At 36.8% G+C, this 19,609-nt stretch overlaps 1 protein-coding gene across 4 annotated transcripts in view; it reads left to right on the forward strand.

The window, feature by feature from the left end:
• The window catches only part of RAP1GDS1 (Rap1 GTPase-GDP dissociation stimulator 1), a 92,614-nt gene that overhangs the window by 24,736 nt on the left and 48,269 nt on the right, over window positions 1-19,609 (forward strand). For all 4 annotated transcript variants that reach the window (XM_054633286.2, XM_077177094.1, XM_054633287.2 and 1 more), the window contains exon 2: window positions 7,054-7,161. In XM_054633286.2, coding sequence (XP_054489261.1) covers window positions 7,054-7,161 — 108 coding nt within the window. The remainder of the gene's footprint in view (window positions 1-7,053; window positions 7,162-19,609) is intronic.

A 19,609-nucleotide genomic window follows, 5' to 3' on the forward strand; every position in this document is an offset into this window, starting at 1 on the left:
GAGAAAGGAAATGATCCTTCATCTTTTAGTAGTACCTGGTAAATAAAAGGAGAACCGCTTGCCAAGAAGGAGGATATGAAAAGACATTCAGCTGTTCTTTGACAGAACATTTGTCCTAAAAGAGAGAGGTGTCCCTTGGATAAAACAGTATTCTTCATGTGTACATCTTGGCATGCACTGTATTGTATGGTAAATATTTTACATGGTGAAATATATGTGGGTTGATTTAATTCTGGAACTTTGTGTGTTTAAAACCATTTTGATAATATGACTCAGTGAAGATGAGGCACGTGGAGAAAAAAAGCTATATGAAAATAAATATGCAAATACAAATGCAGTCTTTTCAATTAAATTGTAATTCTTTACAAATTGGTTGCCATCTTGATAGTTTTTTCAACTACTGCTAGTAATAGAGGATCAGAAAGGATCTCTCTATAAACTGAGAACCAAATTATTTGGAACAATTACTTTTTCTATCATTAGCTGATTTTTAAATAAAATTTATCCACTACAGACTCCCTTTATCAAGTAGTTTTCTATTAAATGAAAAAAAGCTATTTCATTCTTCTTCTAGGACTGGTTTTAAGCAAAATCTTTTAAGGCTTTATGTAAAGCAGTAGAGTTATATTGATTTCACTGAATTTTGATCTGTTTCTTTAGATCTTAAGATAATTCCAGATCTGCAGTGTTTAATTATGAAATATAAAGATACTTAAATCTGTACCATGTTTTCCTAGGAAAGAGGAAAAAAAATTTCCAAGGTTCTGCAAAATCTTTGGAATTGTCATTCTTATAGCCTTTGCAAGTCATGATTTAAGTAATAGAGGATCATTAATGTGCAGAAACCAATTACAGATCCATATACCTTGGCATAGTGTGTTTTCTCTGTTAGAATCTGTGGTTTATCTGTGGCTACAGTAAAAACAATACATGAAATTATTTTCAAAGATACCAAATGTCCTCTGAGGGGCAAGGGGGGGAAACAAACAGAAAATTTGCATTGGCAAGAGATTCCAAGTGTATTGACTGCTGGTTGATGCCATTTGCTTTAGGTTTCTATCCTAATTTTAAATACAGATTGACTAAGTAGCTCTTAGTGTGTATAGGCTGACCTGATAATTACAAATCTAATTAGGTAGCTTAGTGCTCAGGTGGCAGTGAATCATGGCGTGTCAGTATTTTCAGGTAATAAAAATGAAGGCCCATGTCAGAAGAACAGATGCAGAAGCAAGAGGATAAATGAAAGAGTAACAAGTCTCTAAGACCAGATGGCATATATCTAAGATTCAGAAAGTGTTTAAGAATGAAGCAGCTGAACTGCTGTCAAAAATAGACACTCTCATTAAAATTAGTTACTATGCTAGAAAAGTAGAGCAAATGTACCTAAGTAAAAAACAGGTTGCAGAAGGAACCCTGCAGTTAATGATCCATCATTATATCCCTGGAACTAGAAAATTTGTTGGGAAAAAAGCATTAACCCACCTCAATGAACATGGTAAGACAGAAACTAACAGGGCTTCAGTTCTAAAAAAAAAGTTCTTTCCTGATTAAGATGTTGGTCTTGTATGTCTGTACAGGTCTTCTGGCATTACTAATAAAAAACTAATTCTTCACTGCTGCCCTCTGACAGAATATAGGTACCTCCTGATTAGATGCCAGGTTTAAAAATTTTGTGGATGGGCTAGGAGCAAAGTGTTGTCTCTAATGATGGGTTTGGGTGGTTTGTCAGAAAATACTGCACACTTGGGAGTGCTTGAGGGCAGCTGCTACAAAGAAAGAAGGAGATAGAGTATATTTTGGCAATGGGCTGAATGTGAGAAAAAGATTTTCTGTCCTCAATAAACTCTGTATTTGAAGTATTTTGCCTGTGGATGTGAACATTTGTATGGGACTAGGTATCTGCTGAAAAATTACCACGAGGATGTGGTTCAGTTTATATAGGTTTGAAAGGACCCATGCTGTACATTTCTGCCAGCTTATTCAATGTCCTGGGAGCTAAAAGGTTCTCATGATTTTGCACCAGTCTTCCATTTTCTTTGGGGAAGTGGCATCTGGGGTCATTAAAGACCAAAGTTGTGCTACAGATGTCACCAGCTGCTGGGATTTCTGCTGCAAGAAGTCATTCAGGCCAAATATATAAATCTCACCGAAGCAGGTTATGTATCTGATCTTTGTGTCAGGTTCTCAAATAATATCACATCAGAATACACTTTTCATCAAAAACTCTGGTGAGCCTGGGCTGCATTTCCCCTATGGGTTAGTTTGGACTGAAAGTCTAGTAAATTCAGGTATGTACAAGAACATGAAGTATTAGCAGTCTAGCCCATGTGCATGTATGTGCTTACATTTTTAAGAGATTTATGCCATTATAACACAAGGAGACCCATAAAATGGCACCATTCCTTCTGCTCAATTTTGATGTCTCATTGTTTCCTGAGAGGCAGTGGAACAGACTCAGAAGGCTCTGATGTTAATACAGCCACCTGTAATAGCAGAACTGCTGGAACTTGGTTTTTTATGTGATCAGCATGTTTCATATATCCCATTTCAATATCTATTAATTTTGAATTCCTTATTTGTTAAGTTGCATGTATAATGCAATAATCTCTTTAATAACAACATTCACGTCTATGAAGTGTCAATCAAAAGATACAGTCAATATTAATGATATGTTCAAAATCCTTATTTTGTAGAGAAAATATCACTACTGGATAAAATGTTATAAGATGTATGAAAAGCAAGCAGTCCAGACAAAAGCTGACCATCCAAGTACTCAGCTAAGACATTCTACATACTTTATTAACATCAGTCTTGGAATGGGGTTTTTCCTGTGATTTGGGTGAAGATGCCATGGACTCAGAGCAAAATTGGCAAGTTGGTTCTTACCTGCAGAAGCTGCATTACTAGAAAGACTATTGGGTACCTTTTCAAACTCTTTGCAGTCTAACCAGCACTCCTGAGGCCCTGACCCTAAACAAAGCTGATGAACTACCAAATTTTTACTAGATGAAAGAACAGTTCTTTTGTATAAAACAAGTCAGTGACTGCAAACAGGAGTGAGTCACAGAAAAGCTCTTAAAAAAATGATTACAGTGAAGTGAAATGGAATAATAAAACATTCACTAATGTTACCTTCTGACTAGTTTTCCCTGTAGAAATGCCTGCACAAGAGATAGCAAAAGGTTGCAAGAGATAGTAGTAATACTGAGCTACCAAAAAGCAATGTGGGTAATCAAAGAATTTAAACTGCTTCATTTTTTATGAGCGTTTGTGCAGGAGTAGTTATCGGGGAAAACAAAATGTAACCGTAGGTGGAATGGGCCAGACAGGTCTGACAGCTCTTGGCAGACTCCACTTGCTAACTTATCAGTTTGTAACATTAGGATACACAGGATTAAGGTGCGTGGGAATCAGAGCTTCTTGTCCAGATAAGATAACTTGTTTTCTGAAAGCAATACAGTAAGCAGATATCAGAGACTCCCTGTGCTTAGGGTCATCAACAAAATAGTTGATACTTGTATTAAATGTTAGACTTCATGCCACACATATTCACAACATGATACCACATTGTTGACCAGCTGTACCACAGGGAACATCACTAGCCAATTTTTTCAGCCATCCTAATCTTGCACCCTTAGATCTTCCTAATGTGAGCTTCACACAACTTGCATGTTGACGCAATGTACCAAGTCACGTTTCTCTGATACTCAGCCAAAAAGATTCCTTATATTGCTTTTATTTGATGGGGTTTTATTGCTGACATTCTGATCAGCCTATGCAGCAACAAGGCTAATAGAAACAGCTTCTATAGAAGGAGAGGAGGAAACACAAAAGTAAGCAGGAGATGATCACAAGAAAACAACAGGGGTTTTGTACTTGGAAAAAAAGCATTTGCAGCTTCTTCCCTAAACAATGGTTTTGGGGCAACAGTGAAACAGCAGGAGTTGGGAAGCCTTGTGTGATTATATGGTGAGAGCCCTCTGGAGCACTACAGCACTTCTCTCTGAATATCCCTGTCAGTCTCATCTCAGACTGTAAGGGTTTGTTCTTTTCAGGACAACAAAAGAAAAAACATTTATAAAATAACAAAACCTCTGAATCTGTTGATCAGTTCCCACACGGCCAAGACTCCTGGGTTTCAAAAGTAACTGTCTCTTTCAAGATATCAACTCAGTTTAGAAAGGAGATGGACTAGGACAGAAAGAACCAAAGCAAACAAATAAGTTCTTTCTTGAAGGATGGTTTCTTCCCTCTGTGCTCTTGGTGTTGTGGCATTGGGTCAAGAGATCTCTTGTCTCTACAGTATTCCTATTATATTTTCTTCTTTAATACAGAGTGATTAAGTGTCAAGCTGCAAGAAATTTAGAGTTGTAGGCTTATTAGAAAATCAAGGATTATTGTAATTTATTTTAGAAGCACACTTGATGCATATGGTTTCTAAATTAATCTCTCCTGTTCTGTTATTTTAAAAATACTCACAGCATCCAAGTATACCTAGTGGAAGGGTAATTTGGCACACAGTGCAACATTTTTTCATAAGATATTTTAAAAGTAGTATGGTCACAAGTGCCCATTGATACTTGAACTTTGTCTAAAGTTGCTGTTAAATGTCCAGGTATGTCAGTGGGATGTGCACATGCTTGGTACCATGAAAAATTGATTTCTTTGTCCTAGGGAATGAAATATTTGGATAGTCACATTTGAACAATTTTGCCCAAAATGCATACTTTTGCATATCATCTGTAATTGTGTAGTATTAAAATAGTGGACTTTCCCCAGAAAAACTTTACGTGGCACTGAGCAGAAAGGAGTGGTAGGAAAAAAGACTGGGCAGACTTCTAACTCTATTGCAGGTTTTGATGTGGAATGGAGTGAAAGAAAGAACAAGTATTTTATATAAAGCACTCATCTCCGCACAGAAAAAATAATAAGTGGATCTTGTGATTTATTGAGCACAAGTGAAGTAGAAGAGGCTGTAAGAGAGAAATAAAATCTGTGTGTGCTCTCTGACAATAGTCTGCAAAATCTGGTGTGACAGTGAATTTCTTATCTTTGCATTTTCTTCTTCCCCAGACTATAGGAACACTTGTTTTTCATATATATAGTAGATTGAGTCTTCTTATTGTAAATGTTGCTATAGCTTCAAAGTTAAGTGTGTGAATATACAAGGAGATGAGATGCCTGTAAGGAAGGAAGAGAATTAGTGCTATGTTAGCAGAAAACTGAAGAGAAGAATATGAGAAGGAGGCAGGTGAAGAAGGTATGAGAGGAGGTGGAGTGCACAATGTAAAATTGTAGTGCTGGGGCTAGTCGTTGATAAATTGTGTCTTTTGACAAATTCTAGTGGTATAGAATAATGAATTTAAACAATGAGACTTTGCAGTGCATGTTCAACTTTACTGTTGGCTAAAGGTGATTCAAGAAAAGTGCTATGGTAAGCCTGCTAGAGAGGAATGTGAGTATGAGAGGAAATCAAATTTAGGGGTTTTTTTCCCAGTTAGCTTGTTCCAGAAGGTGGGAGTTCAGCATAGTGAGGAGGTGGTAGGGAGGAAGGTTTTTAAGATCTTAAGGAGCCACAACCAAGTGTGGTTGCATTAAGGAGTACTGACACTCCTGGCTATAGTGTTGCTAAGAACATGTTCATTATGAATAGACAAAATAACTGCCTGATCATAGAAACAAATAAGCATTTTCATATATAAATACTGAACACTTTAGAAAGTTAAGTATCTCACCTTTATCTGTATGAAATATTGAACTACAAAAGCATATGCTAATGAAAATTGGAGGTGGAACAAAAGCCACAGCTTTGGCTGAGAATCAAAGCAGCTCCATCAGTGAGATTCCACCCTTTTCATGAGATGCCTGCTGTGTCTTCACTCTTTTCCTTTGCACCATGCCATACATAGGCAAGTGAAGAGGAGGCAGAGCACAGCAGGTGCCAGCTCACCTGTCAAGGAGGCTTCCTACGCTGGTGGGAAGCTCCAAGCAGCACTGGCTGCTAGTCAGGCTCAGAAGATAGCAGTGATGCACTGAAAAGAAACTGCACCTATGACTGGGTCAGGCTTGGGTCAAGGCTTGGGTCAAGGCTCTTGGTCAGCCACTGGGACCAAGAGATAGTGAAACACTATTTAACATTATTTGTTTTGAGTAACACTTTCTGCTTGCTGTCAGAGTTGGCATGGAAACTGAATCAGCACCCGTTTTTCAAAGAATAGTCCATTCAGAGAGAGGTTAGTCATCAGTGGGCTTACCAGAGGCTCAGCTGCAGCTGCAGCCTTAAACCTTGCTCATGAAAGGATAGAATCCTCAAAATGGTAACAGTCATACTACCCCAACCGTTACTGGGCAAATAGGTGTCTTTTGAGAATGATGTAATCTCATTTGCATTTGGGTGGTGGTGGGTTTTTTTAAAGAGGGAAGAGTTAATTATCTGAAATCCACAACAGAGCTTTCTTATTTCGAGAAGATGCCATCTGTTTTTATGGATCAGTTGAATTTAAAGAGTTAACACACTTACTATAAACAATGTTGCTTGTAACGCTGTGGTGGAAAGTGGCATAATTCTCAAAAGGCTCTAAGCTTAGCACTAGGCATCTGTGAATAGTCAAGATGGAAGCCTACACAGCATGCAGAAATTGGCATTTTCAATTACTTTGCCTCTATTGATGAAGAGGATCAAGATATGCTTATTTCTATTCTATTTCATTCCCACACACAAGAGGAGAAGCAAAGAAACAGCTGCTGGTTTTCTGTACCAGCAAGGCTGAGAAAATACTGATAGATAAATTGCTGTTCAGTGGCATTTCATAAAGCCATGTCACCTGCTGTGACATCCTGTTCTCTGATGCAAAATGATAAATGTATATATAAATTTGAAAAGTTTCATTTCATCTATAACCTTTGCCTCCTGGCTTTTTGTATCCTCAGAATACAGACCATGCATGTCTTCTTCATTGATACAGGAACTGTTTACACTATTTACATTCAAGACTATAGTGCTGTTAACAAATTGATGAGGACACTTCTTTTTCCTTTGTGTTTATCAAACAGATAATTTAAGTGAAGCCCTGAAAAAGCTGAAGATAACATCCACTGACAGCACAGCAGATAGCTTGGAGGGATGCTTGGACTGTCTGCTTCAGGCTCTGGCACAAAACAGTAAGTTGTATGGGCCTTTCAAATTTTATATCATATGAGATCAGTGAATTAAAATGTGGCAGAAAGACTGACTCAGGCAGTAGGCTGCTAGATTGGCTCTATTGAATTTTGGGGGGTTTTAACCCGTATGTCTGTAACGTTCCAGTAGCAACGAAGACAGTGACAGGTAAATACCTGAATATTTGGAACAGCTGTAGACCATTCCTTTCTCCACAGTGAGGTAGAACAGTTACATTTTTAATTGATCATTCAAGAAAAAAAAGAAGAGAGATGGAGAAATAAGCCTCATAAGATGGGGAAAAGGATAAGGGAGCTGCTTGCTAATTCTGACTGAAAGAGCATAGTTTCCTATTTGTAATGTATTTCTCCTCAGACTTCTGGTCACAGATTTCTTAATTCCAAGAGTTTCAATTAGCAGAATTAGGTTGTATATCCAAGGACAGTCCAAGTTTGATATGTAGTATGTAACAAAAATAACATCAGAATGGAACAAGATGTCATTTTCACCAAAAACTTTAGAATGCTTGCCCCCACTCCCAGTAGACAGAAAGGGAAGGTAATGAAGATGACAGTTTATAAGACTTTTCTGAATTACCTTTCTTAATGCTTCAGATTGTGGCAGAAGAAAAATATATGTACAATTTCAGGTTGAAAAACTTTTCAGTATAGGTACAAGCCGCAATTAAAGCTTTTTTTTTTTTTTTAAAAAGAGTTATCCCTCTGGAAATATCAATACGCTCAAAAGTACAAACTATTGATAAGTCTTGTTTTTTTCACATGATGGTATTCTACAAATCAAAGCCTCTTGGATTAATTGGTGTAAAATACTTGATGAGTATTTTCACAACTGAATATAAGCATCAGCCAGATCAAGTCAAAAATTGATTATAACAGCGTCTGCATTTAATAGTAGTCCATTTTTAATTCTCACTATTTTAGAATGAGATTATCAGCCAGAAAGTAATAAAATCTTTAAGGTTTAGATCAATCATTTTTTGAAGGTTCTGGATTTATTTATAAGGTATATCCAATACTTTAATCCAACCTCCAATTGGATTTACTTCCACTATTTTTAAGCCTAATACTTAAACAATAAGTACTAAAGAGAAGATCATATGAAAAGTGACAACTTACTACTCATGTAAATAGCAGAGTTTGCTATTTTGTCTATGAAGGTCACATAGTTGTGTCAGAGAACAAGTCTGGCAGATGCAAAATAATTTTACTAATGTACAGCAAACTTACTGATACTTCCTTGCAACCAGACTCTTCTGTCTCAGTCTAGTGTTTTGCTCTTCTTTCCAAAATCTTTTCTCTTCTAGATTTGTAGCTGCCAGATCAGATAAACAGATTATTAGGATTTTGACCTCTCTCTTTGGGGTAGTTCTAGAAAATTTATTCTCTCCATAATTTCCCATGCTCTTTGTGTGTAAGTCAGTGACATGGATACAGCCCTGCTGAGCTGCCCCCTATGATACACATCTCCATATATTTGCATTTGCCCAAGACTGAGGACAACTGAAATAATGCACTGAAAATTAGATATGGGTCAGATAGGAGAGGTTTTTTAAACAGCTTGCTGGTAATTTAGGAACCAGTATATCAATTCTGTTTCAAGGGAACTGGACACTTCCATAGCTAAGTTTTGCCAAGTCTCATTGGACGATGGGCTTTTGTTATCAAGGTTGTCTGATAATTTGGGGAACAGACTTCTGGCTTGAGATAATTTTATGAGAACAGCAGTACGTTCAAATGACTTCAGAGACTGAGGTAAATTGCATATAATGGATTGATTCAACAAATAGACACAGAATCAGCTTTCTAAATGCTTTCTCACACCTCTCATCCATCCAGTTAACATCTTAATATGGATTCGGCTGATTGATTTTTAATGATAGTCATTAAAATAGTCATTAATGATAGCCATTATCATATATAAAATACCTAGTTATGAGAGACACACTGTACCTCTGTGTCTGTGTATAAATTATTACACAATAATGATGAGAAATCAAATTGTTTATATAAAAGTACATGTTAATTGTTATGCAGAAATCATTTAAATAATATTTTGCAAAGTTATTCTGCTCTTGTTTAGTATATTTCCATGTGTATCATTAAATTAATGAAGAATACATTTACATTATAGTTCAGTAAATCATCATATTAATGTGAGATAAACAACTGTTGGAAGTTCATGGTAGTATTGTTAATCACAGAAGTTAAGTTTTATTCACTGCTTTAAAACTTGGAGATAAAAATATGATTTTATCTTATATAAAATTTAGTACATTACTAATATGCTAATGCAACCCACTCCCATCTACTGCCAGCCAAAATCAGTAGTTAAACCCAATGATACTACAACAAATTGAGATTTTCAGTAAAGGACAACTTCAGTTTTGCATAGTGCATGTACACATTAATGTTTTAATGACCTTTACACCACTATCTATTGTCATCTGCATGCATAGGTTTGTGGCTGCTGCAGAATGTTAAATTCCTGTAAGTTTAATATTCTGTGAATTCCAGAATGTTAAAGTCTGTAAGAGTACAGTGAAAATTATAGTTCCATTTATTTTGCATACAATCTTTATGTTTTCATTATGCTTCTCATATCTTCTACTGTCTACTATCTATCATTACCTACTTCTCAAATTCTCTACTTTCTATAGAAAGAGAAGAAAAGTTATGATGAATTTAGTAACTTTTCATTTCTTTCTATGTAATCTGCTGTGTTTTCTTTCGTTTTTCATTCTCATTTCCAAAACTGATCTGTTGATAATCCTAGACATGTGTAATGCCCTGGAACATGATACCTCCTGCCTGACTTTGGGAGCTATTCTGCCATTTGTCACAGCAGTCAAATTAAGGTGCATGCACACACACATATGCTATACTACAGAAGGGTGAGTCAGATACTCAGCTGAATGTGATAACTGCTGGTAAATATTTGGCAAGCCAAATTCAAATTGTTTTAACTACAGTTTGTCTAGGAGAAACTTGCATAGCTCTTCACATCTGAGACCTAGGTCTGAAAATCCTGCACAGATGGTTTCCTCAGGAGACATTGTTTTGAAATATATATATTCCTATTTATGCAGATATTTTAGTCCTTGTCTGTCACCAGCACTTCTTTCTGAGGCCAGTCATATATGGTCTATTGTGGCACTAGAGAAAACTGAGGGGGTTTTTTAAAGATGAAAGAATGAAAGAGGCAACAATGACAGAAGAATGAGACATAAATATGCATTCGAAATGCTTTAGAATAATGACATACCTCATTTTGTGTGGAGTTCCTTCAGCATTCCCAGTGAAGTTAACTAGCATTTCTGGGGACTTGGAAGCCATAAAGTTGCAGTAACATAAGTCAAGATTCACAGGTAAGGTAAGAGTTGCTTTCACCTCTGTGGAGATACCTCATTTGCATAAGCTGAGATTCTGTCCTCAGTATCTCTTCTGAAAGAAAAACACAAATATTTGATCTCTGTCCCCCTGCAAGCACTCACCATCTGCTAAACTTCCCATAATTCAGATTTTTAAGGAAAGCCTGAGGTACATGATCCATAAGCATTATTAGCAGCAAAAAAACAGAGTCAGCCATACACTAAATGAATTACTGGCTTATATTCAATCAAGAGGTGAAAGTTATGTATTACATGTGTTTTCTTTTAACAACTATCCATTAAAACAAGTTACTTCATTGTCTGCTCCATATAATCTGGATTGGTTCTATACAGACATGGATTGACGTGTCATTGTCTAGAAAGAATTTTGCTGATCTAGAAGCAGACTGTTTACAGTGACATGAAGTGTAGAATGGTCATAACAACCAAAAAAGGCACAAACCTCCTCAAAAGTATGAGTAAGACATGTACTGAAGAAAATTAATTTGAAAGATCATATACTTACTTTCTGGAATGAAGTAAGTAAAGTATAATTGCTTTATTCTGTATCTTGCACCCAAGGAAAATATGGGTATGTACTACTATTGGATATTTGGAACAATTGGTTAATTGTCTTGTATAAGGAATTACAGGAGAAAACAATACTGGCCATTATATTCAGCCAGCATATACAAATTAATACTTGTTTAGAGCCATTTCATAAATACTATGCCTATCAAAAAAGTGCATTTATCCTGAGATCTCTAAATAAATGTCCACAAGAAAGGACTGCCTGAGAGAAGGAAAGCAAAAAGGAAATAGAGAAACTTTTAAATAGCAGGCTCTCTGGGACATAATTATTGCAGTAACAACAAAAAAAGTTACTGCTAGTCCAGACATGCTGTGTTTCAGATACAAGAAGTTACAGCAGACATAAATAACCCAGTTTGGATAAATGAGAAATCTGAAAAATCTGCTGAGAATGTTATTTTTGGCTCTGCTGTACTCAGCATAAGAGGCTGAAAATGCCCACTAATCCCAGCTTTCAGCACCTGGCTCTGAAAATGTCTGACATGTAGCTGAATTGGAAAGGCTGGCACATGCATTAGAAATATTTTTTTACATACACTTTTTAGAAGATTAAGAATATGAGTTTACATGTTTGTGTGAAAAAATGGTTAAAGCAAAATCACAACAATAAAGATAAGCTTACATGAGAGGGCAAGGCCTTAGTTTTGAAAAGGATTTAGAAACATTGGAAATATTTGAAATAATGCACTTTACCTTAAAGATGTGGCTGACTAAGATGCCTTATTTTCTACTTGTTGAGCTTTGCTGATGACTGGTAACTCAAGGAACCATCACATGACAAATGAAAATTTTTAATTCATGCTTGAAACTGGAAATCTCAGCATTATTCAAAGGCTAATTCTAATGGCTTAGAAGCTATTTTTCTTCCCATAATGTACACAGTTTCATAATAGTATTTTGCTTTGCCCCAGAATATATATGCTGGATCCATGCTTTGATTAGAATATACTGGCTGTGTTGTATCAGGGAAAATAACATTGTTACAAATTACCTGAGCAATTTCTAGTAAGCTTTTGCCATCACTTCCTGCTGTTCCAGCCTGTAGGGACCATGGGCTTATCTCTCCTACCTAAAGCTTCTTGTTCAGGTTTTCTCTTGGGAGTCACCAGTGAGTTTTCTGAAATGGGTTTGTTCCTATTTGATGGCATCCCAGAGGAGGATGTGTTGGCATCTGGAGTGCTTAAGAAAATCTTGAATATCTGGAGACACAGCAGATTTCTCACATTCTTTTGGCAGTGGTGAAACTTCTCATTGAATGCCCTAAAACTTTGGTAGGCACCTGCTCTAACAGGCATCTGGTTTTCTCTCTTTAATTATTTTGGTGGATTTCCAGTTCTCACAACCATATGTTTACACAGAGGTTACATTTCAGTTGGAAATTCATTTTATTCTGTTCTTCATAGCTGTGGCTTCCATATGTTGTTGAATTTAGTTAATACTTAGGCTTCCTATATTTGATGTTCGTTTTTCTGATCTTCACTGGCCATAGAAAATGGAACAGTTCCTCTACTGGAGCAGAAAAATTATGAAGAATGAGAATTTTGTAATTCTGTAATTCAGAGCTCAACTAAAAAACCCTGAAATTTTAAAGTTTATTATTCTTGCTATTAATTTGTTGATATTATTATTTATTAATATTAATATGCATTAATATTAATAAATATTAATACCTTACTGTTGTGTGTTATATATTATTATTAATGTGTGTTGTTGTTATTATTAATTAATAACCTTTAAATTGTAAAAGAAAAAATCAAGACATACCTATTTTTTATCTATTTACCTCTTTTTTTTGGACATTCTTGATAGTTCTGTGTACACACTCTTTTATTTATTCATTGCAGAGTCAGGTAGGCAGCTGTCTGCTTAACTTGAACACTAAGTGCCATCTGATTTCAGTGAAGACTTATTCCTCTTTAGTACACAGAGGATTAAGAAACAGTCATTTCATCTTTTGTTTCCACAGTCCTCTACATTAGCATGAAAATATCTATCTTCCTGCCCCAAACATAGAAAAAATTAAGTTGTAGAACCTTTTGTCATAGCAGAGTTATTCTAAGGCACAAACAACTAAAATCACTTTCATTTTTTCCTATTGGCTAAACATCTTGAGCTTTCTCTGTTCCCTTTTGTGGAACAGAGCATGGAGAAAAAGCTCCACATTTCAGAGCATGCTCAAGCAAGCATATTCTTAAACATCAGCACACTAATCTTTCTCTGTTTTGGAGAAATTGTATGAACAGAATAAGAGTAAAATGATGCGACTGTTGTTTCATGCAGATTGTGGCCAACAAATAATGCTTTCCTGATTGTGAATGCTTGCACACTATTAAAGCTTAAAACAATAACTGTCTATAGGCCCTATTCTGACCACAGTTGTTTTGTATAAATAAAAAAAGAGCTTTGAGCATCCCTGTAGATTCAGCACACTTTACATGAAAGCTGTGACAAGGCAGTGCATAAGCACATCAAGAGAGCTTAGCACAACCAAGGGGGTAGGCAGTGGTACTAATTGGATTAGTGGCCTTAAAACAACTGATAACTAGTAGAATTAAGTTCACTGACAAATAGCATTTCCCTGCTTTCTCATTCCTCTTTGATCTTTAGCATCTCCCTTTCTTCTTAGCAGCAGTCTCCCTTCCAGGAGGATTTTGATCCTCCTTGGGTGTGCCTCCAGTGATCCCTGGTATATGTCTCCCAGCTGTGATCTTGGAAGGAGAAGGAGGCCACCTGGTGCCTTAAGTTTTAGCTTCCATATTTTTCAGATTCTGTGCTGCCTTGGTTTGTAACTCTGAACTTCATGTTAAGTGTTGATAAGTTGTCTTCACAGGGTAGGTAGGCAGAAAAATCCTTTTCCAGCCTGAGAACCAAGGACAACCATTGCAAGCCTCAAGCCCAAGAGCATAAACAACAATGAATTGAAGAGAGCAAGCAGGGAGGATGGGAGCGATGAATTGAAGAGAGCGAGCAGGGAGCTTCATGACCTGAAGCTATAATTGGACAATTAACCCCAATATGCAAATGGACCAGAACTTATAAAAGTGTGGGACCTTGTGATCAGTCGTCCATTTTGCTTGACCATTTTGGGTCCATCTTGGGTGTAGCCCTGGCCAGACTCTTCTACTGCCCAAGGTACATCCTTTAAGGCCTTTTAATAAACACCTACTTTATTCTTTAACTCTGTTCAGCCTCTGTTCTAGGTCAGCCTCTGTAGGCATCACACCCATGGATGTATACTCAGACCCAGCAGGCACAGACCTGCATGTTAGTCCTGACCTGTAAATGTCTCAGCTTGAACATTCAAACAAGCAACAGACATTTATGGTGTTATCCATGAAGAGGAAATATGCAGATGAAAGCTACAACATCCTCCTCCAACAAGATAAATACTAAACAGTATCATTGCTAACTGTCTCCTGAAATTTATAGTTCTCTGCTGAGATTAAAGTGTTCTTTAGGTAGATGGTGTCCTTGGCCTATGACAAAGATTTTAGGACTTTATTATTATTCCTGCTTTGTCTTGGAAACTACAAAAATATTAAGAGCAGCACTAAGGCATCATAGTACCTTGTAGGATTTGGTTTTTTATGTATTGAAGAAGTGAACTAGTGTCTGTTCAGATACTACTAAACCTTGATTCAGCATCTTTGGAATTCAGTGGAGTGGGCATAATGCATTTAACATCTATTCAAACCAAGGGAGGGAGAGGGAGTAGAAATGAGAAAGGAAGAAATGAAACTAAATGGATGAGTAAGAGGGAATACAGTGGAACCTAAGATTTTTATTTTAGTGGAAGAAGAGAAATGGCAGAAGGTGGAAACAGATATAAAGATAAAATTTTTGAGAAAAAAAAAAAGCAAAACCAAGCTAAATGCATGTACCTGAGTGGCTGGTAGGAAGCAGTCAAACCAAAACCCCACATCTCAGACTAGGAAGAATTTCTAGTCTGCTTCTGACACAGATAATCCCTTCTATAACAGAGGCAGGGGTTCAAATTTAATTGGGCCAGCTCAGCCAATCAAGCCATTAATCTTACCTGCAAAGATTTCTGGTCAAATGCCCTGCTAAAAGTTGAGGATCCTGATGAATATTTTTAAGAGGGAGTTTTGACTTAAATACTGTGTTATAAAGTGTTCCTTCTTTTTGCAGAAGGATGTTTGTTGCATTTTATCTCATGGACTGTTGCTTTGTCATGATATTGTACACACATAATTGTACACTCCAGAAATGTTTCCTCATTAAGAGCTGTATATAATATATTTTTACTGTATAAGTATACTAAATCAAGGTGACTGCTTTTTATTGGACTGTCTCCCAGTAAACTGGCTTACCCTAATGATACTGAATGGTAATCACTGCTGCTTAGTGGATTATATTTTACATAAATTCCCCTTAATAGTGATGTATTTAGTTAGTGCCAGACAGTTAAATGTTTATCCAAGTGTTAAATTCCAAGTGATATTCATTGAATACACAATGTGCCAAATAAAGATTAACTATTATATTTTTTTTCTTTGCAGAAGGCATTAGTGAATAGCAGTTCCAGATAATAGAATTGACACATTTTTTTTTTTTTTTAGATTGCCTCTGTATTGCATTTTCAAAAGGCAGGCCTTTTCTTTTGCTTCTGTATTGCATTTCAAAAATGCAAAGGAAAACGCCTACCTTTCACCAAAAAAATTATATTTAGAGATCATGTAATTCACAATTTCAGGTCTGCAGTTTCATTCTTAGCTTAGCTCCAGTCCCTTATTACTTAAAAATGTGATCTTTTTAAGATTAGGTTTTCTTTAAACTACTCTGATAGCACAGCTCACTAAAAATACCAGCAGATAAAAAAATTCCTGTAGACATACTCTTTCAATAAGCAAAGGGTGGAATTTCACAGCAGGCATTTTAGCTCACTTAAGAACACTCTTTAGAGTTTGCTTAAAAGGAACATGAAACATTTCCTGCATATAAAATTATCAGCTTTCAAATTTGATTTGATGTTAATAAACTAAATAAAATTTGGAGAAAGGGTTTTCTCTCATAGGACCAGAATTTGTCATACATTTGAAGAACTAAAGCATGAGAATACCCTTTACCCTGGGACCTCTACTAAGTTCAGTCAGTACAAGCAAGAGAGGAGACAAGGGGTAAATGTCCACGGAAGCCAAATACAAAACAAGAATATGTGAGTGTATGACATTTGTACTAAGATTCCAGGCAATAAACTTGGCAGCTGAGGCACTGACATCAAACTCTTTCAGCAACCTTGCTACTGAAGTGGTTATATCCTGGAGAGGGTGAGTCAAAAAGGGGGAACAGCTTGGATAAATCTACCAGCTACATGCCAGGGCTCAATACTGGATGCTGTTCAGGAACTCAGGGGTGCCAAGCTGTCTAACTTGAATATTCTGCCTTGTCCTGTGACCTATTCATGGAAGTATATGTGCATTTCTTTTCATTGAAGGCAAAGATGTCACATATTTTTTACTTCATTGGTACCTGCAATAGGCTATCCAATGGGTAGAATCTCATCCTGAAATTCACTTTTGTCCTTTGGATGTAGCTTTTGGAGAATTTAATCATCGGGACTCATGCAGCTAGTTGATTGATAAATCTGTCTCTCCATCTGTCCTTCCTTCCTTGTTAGAGCTGAGATTTTAATTACAAACATCTGTGTACTGTCTCTTTCTTCGTTAAAAATAGGAAGTGAAGTTGCCCTGTAGCTGCTGACAGAGACAAAACAGAGCAAACACCATGATGGAAACATTTGTACAGCTAAGGGAGAATCCTCCCTCCTTGCCTAATAGGTGTCTAATTTCAAGGATAAGTGAACAGGCAGATTTTGGGGATTTCCCATGCATGCCAAAAAGAAATCAAATGTCTTCAGTTATTTTTATACATAAATTATTATTATTATTATTATTACTACTACTACTACTACTAAAGAACTTCTTTTTCCCTATTTAAGTAACTCTTGATAATTGGAACAGACTCTTTGGTTAAGGTTTGTTAAGCAAAACCTCCTTATCAGTGGTGCATTCTTTGTTCCATGAGAGCATATAATTTGTTTTTCTGAGCTTCTTTACAACTCACTTTTTGTGCTTTTGTAGCCAGACTAAAATCTTCATTTAGTGGTTTGAAAAATGCAGTGGGAGGCTTTGGAGAGGGGGACAATGTTTCTTGAGGGAGGCTGTATATGGAGACAGCATCAATGCTTATGCTTGGTCACATGAACCTTCTTACTGTAGTGGTTAGGAGCATGTGCCAGATCAAAAGATATCCCTTGTTCCCTTCATTTTCTTCCCTTCTGCCTTCTGAAAGAGCAGATGGAAGGTTCCTTTCATGATATATGTGGTTCATCATTATTTATTCATATGTTCATCTTTCTGATGAGAGTACATGTAGGAGGAACATTATCAAGCCAAGGTAAATTTCTGCAGTAGTTCCAGTAGGTTTATAAAACATCTTTGCAGCTAGAAAGACAAGCATTTTTCAAAAGACTACATGGCAAACACAGTTTGCTTAAAGAGGACCCTCACAAAGCTGTTTATTCATAATTCTGTGGTGTGAAGCTCCACAACATGGGAATTATTACAGTGCTAGTCACCACGACTGTAGGATTACTAATAACAGTGTAACTTAGACTCATTGTTCATAGAGGATAAGGAATGGTGAGCCTACAGCTTTCTTCTGCTAGCAATGTACTGCTGAGAGACATGCCTTGCCTTTCCCTTCCCCCTTTCTGCCTTTTATTTCAGTTGAAGGTGTACAAAATAATACAAAGAGGAGAGAAGAGTGAATAGAGGGAAGTGAAATTTCAGAGGAAAGAGAGCTGAGAGGGAAAAGAGTGTAGAATTTTAATTTGAAACATATTAGATTTTTTTCCTATGATTTCTGCTGCTTAATTAACCAGTCTGATAGCCATGGTACTCAGCTCTCCAGCTCTGATCTGTGGCATTAAAGATTTTCCTGCCCACACCCTTAACTATTCTGACTTCAGGCACTGCAAAAACCACAAAAAGCAAGCATATTGACATTTTAATCACTCAGCTGTGACATCAATAACATTTTGACACCACGTGATCTAACAAACCCTTTGTCTTGATATCAAGTGATACAAGGAGGCATCTAAAGCAGCAGGCTTAACCTTGGAGGGCTTTCCTCTCCAATTATGCTGTGTTAGACTGTGTGCAAAAGGGCTGCTTTTAATGCAGCATTATTACAGTCCTACAGTTTCTTTGCTTTAAGAGGAGACAGCTCTAGGTGTGGGTTGGTGTAAGCAGACTGAAAATCAGTCTTTAAAAAAAGCATTTGAAATCACAGATACATCACAGATAGCAAAAGGATTATGAGGTGTGGCACCCTAATGTCAGGCTATCTATATTGCTAGGTTTTTTCCAGACACAAATTTAATGGGTTTTAAAGGGGATGCAGTTCTGCTAAAAAGGAATGTTGGCTGTGATTTCCTTTTTGGCCAGTATAGAAACACAAGAGGAGAATATGTGGTAGAGATTTGCCTAGGTCTTTCTTGCTCCTGTAGAATTTTTACATGCTCCAACAACAATTGAAATAGCAATTTAAAAGATGACAGCTGAAATAAGTTTTCAAAATAGTTTACCCTCTAATAATTTATTAGGAAGCCCAGAATGAAACTAGCATGCAGAAGACTGATATCCTTAATAAATAATACCTCTTTAGTGCATATATACAGAGAGACAGGAAGCCAGGCAGGCTTTCTCCTGCCTCTGAAGAGAACAAATAAAGGCAAGAGTTGAGGGTTGCCTATGCTAAAGCCTCTAGCAGTTTCTAATTCTCAGCAAAACATACCTTATTTCTCCTAGAGCCAGGCAGTGGTAGGGGGGGTACCAGCCCTGTGGCAGCACTGATGTGTGGTCTCCCAGTCTCAGGTTCTGCAGAATCAAAAACAACTGATGGCTTTTACAATCATAGTGAAAATACTGCTACATAAACGTGACAATCTATTGTCCACTCAAAAGAATAACACCACACACACTTCCCTTCATTTTTGTTCCTGTGTCCCTGGATATATACATTTATACAGGACAGGTGTTACGTGAAGCTGAGCACAAAGGAGAGCCACACACAGGACTGTTCACACATGTTTTGTAAGTGAAGCAATTGTCCCATTTGGGCACTATAAGAAATGCTTATATACCTACAGCTGTGCTGAAATCATCTTCAAGACCTCCAGCTTGGTATTCTCTTCTACAGACATGCATTTTAACACTTAGTCCCTGAACTGAGTGTACAGTTGACTCTGCAGACAAGCAAAGGGTGGTTGAAGATCTTTGTTTAGACTTCAGAGGGCATCCCCGTGCATTATTTGCCTGTCAAGTCTTCCTCCTTTAAAAGAATATAAAAAATACTGAGCAAAATTGCTATATTTAACAAGGCAATTTTAGGTTTATAAATAAGATGTCTTGTTCCAATTAAAATACCCTTCCTTGTTTAAGCATTTC

Source organism: Agelaius phoeniceus, chromosome 4, assembly GCF_051311805.1.
Source record: "Agelaius phoeniceus isolate bAgePho1 chromosome 4, bAgePho1.hap1, whole genome shotgun sequence".
NCBI lineage: Eukaryota > Metazoa > Chordata > Aves > Passeriformes > Icteridae > Agelaius > Agelaius phoeniceus.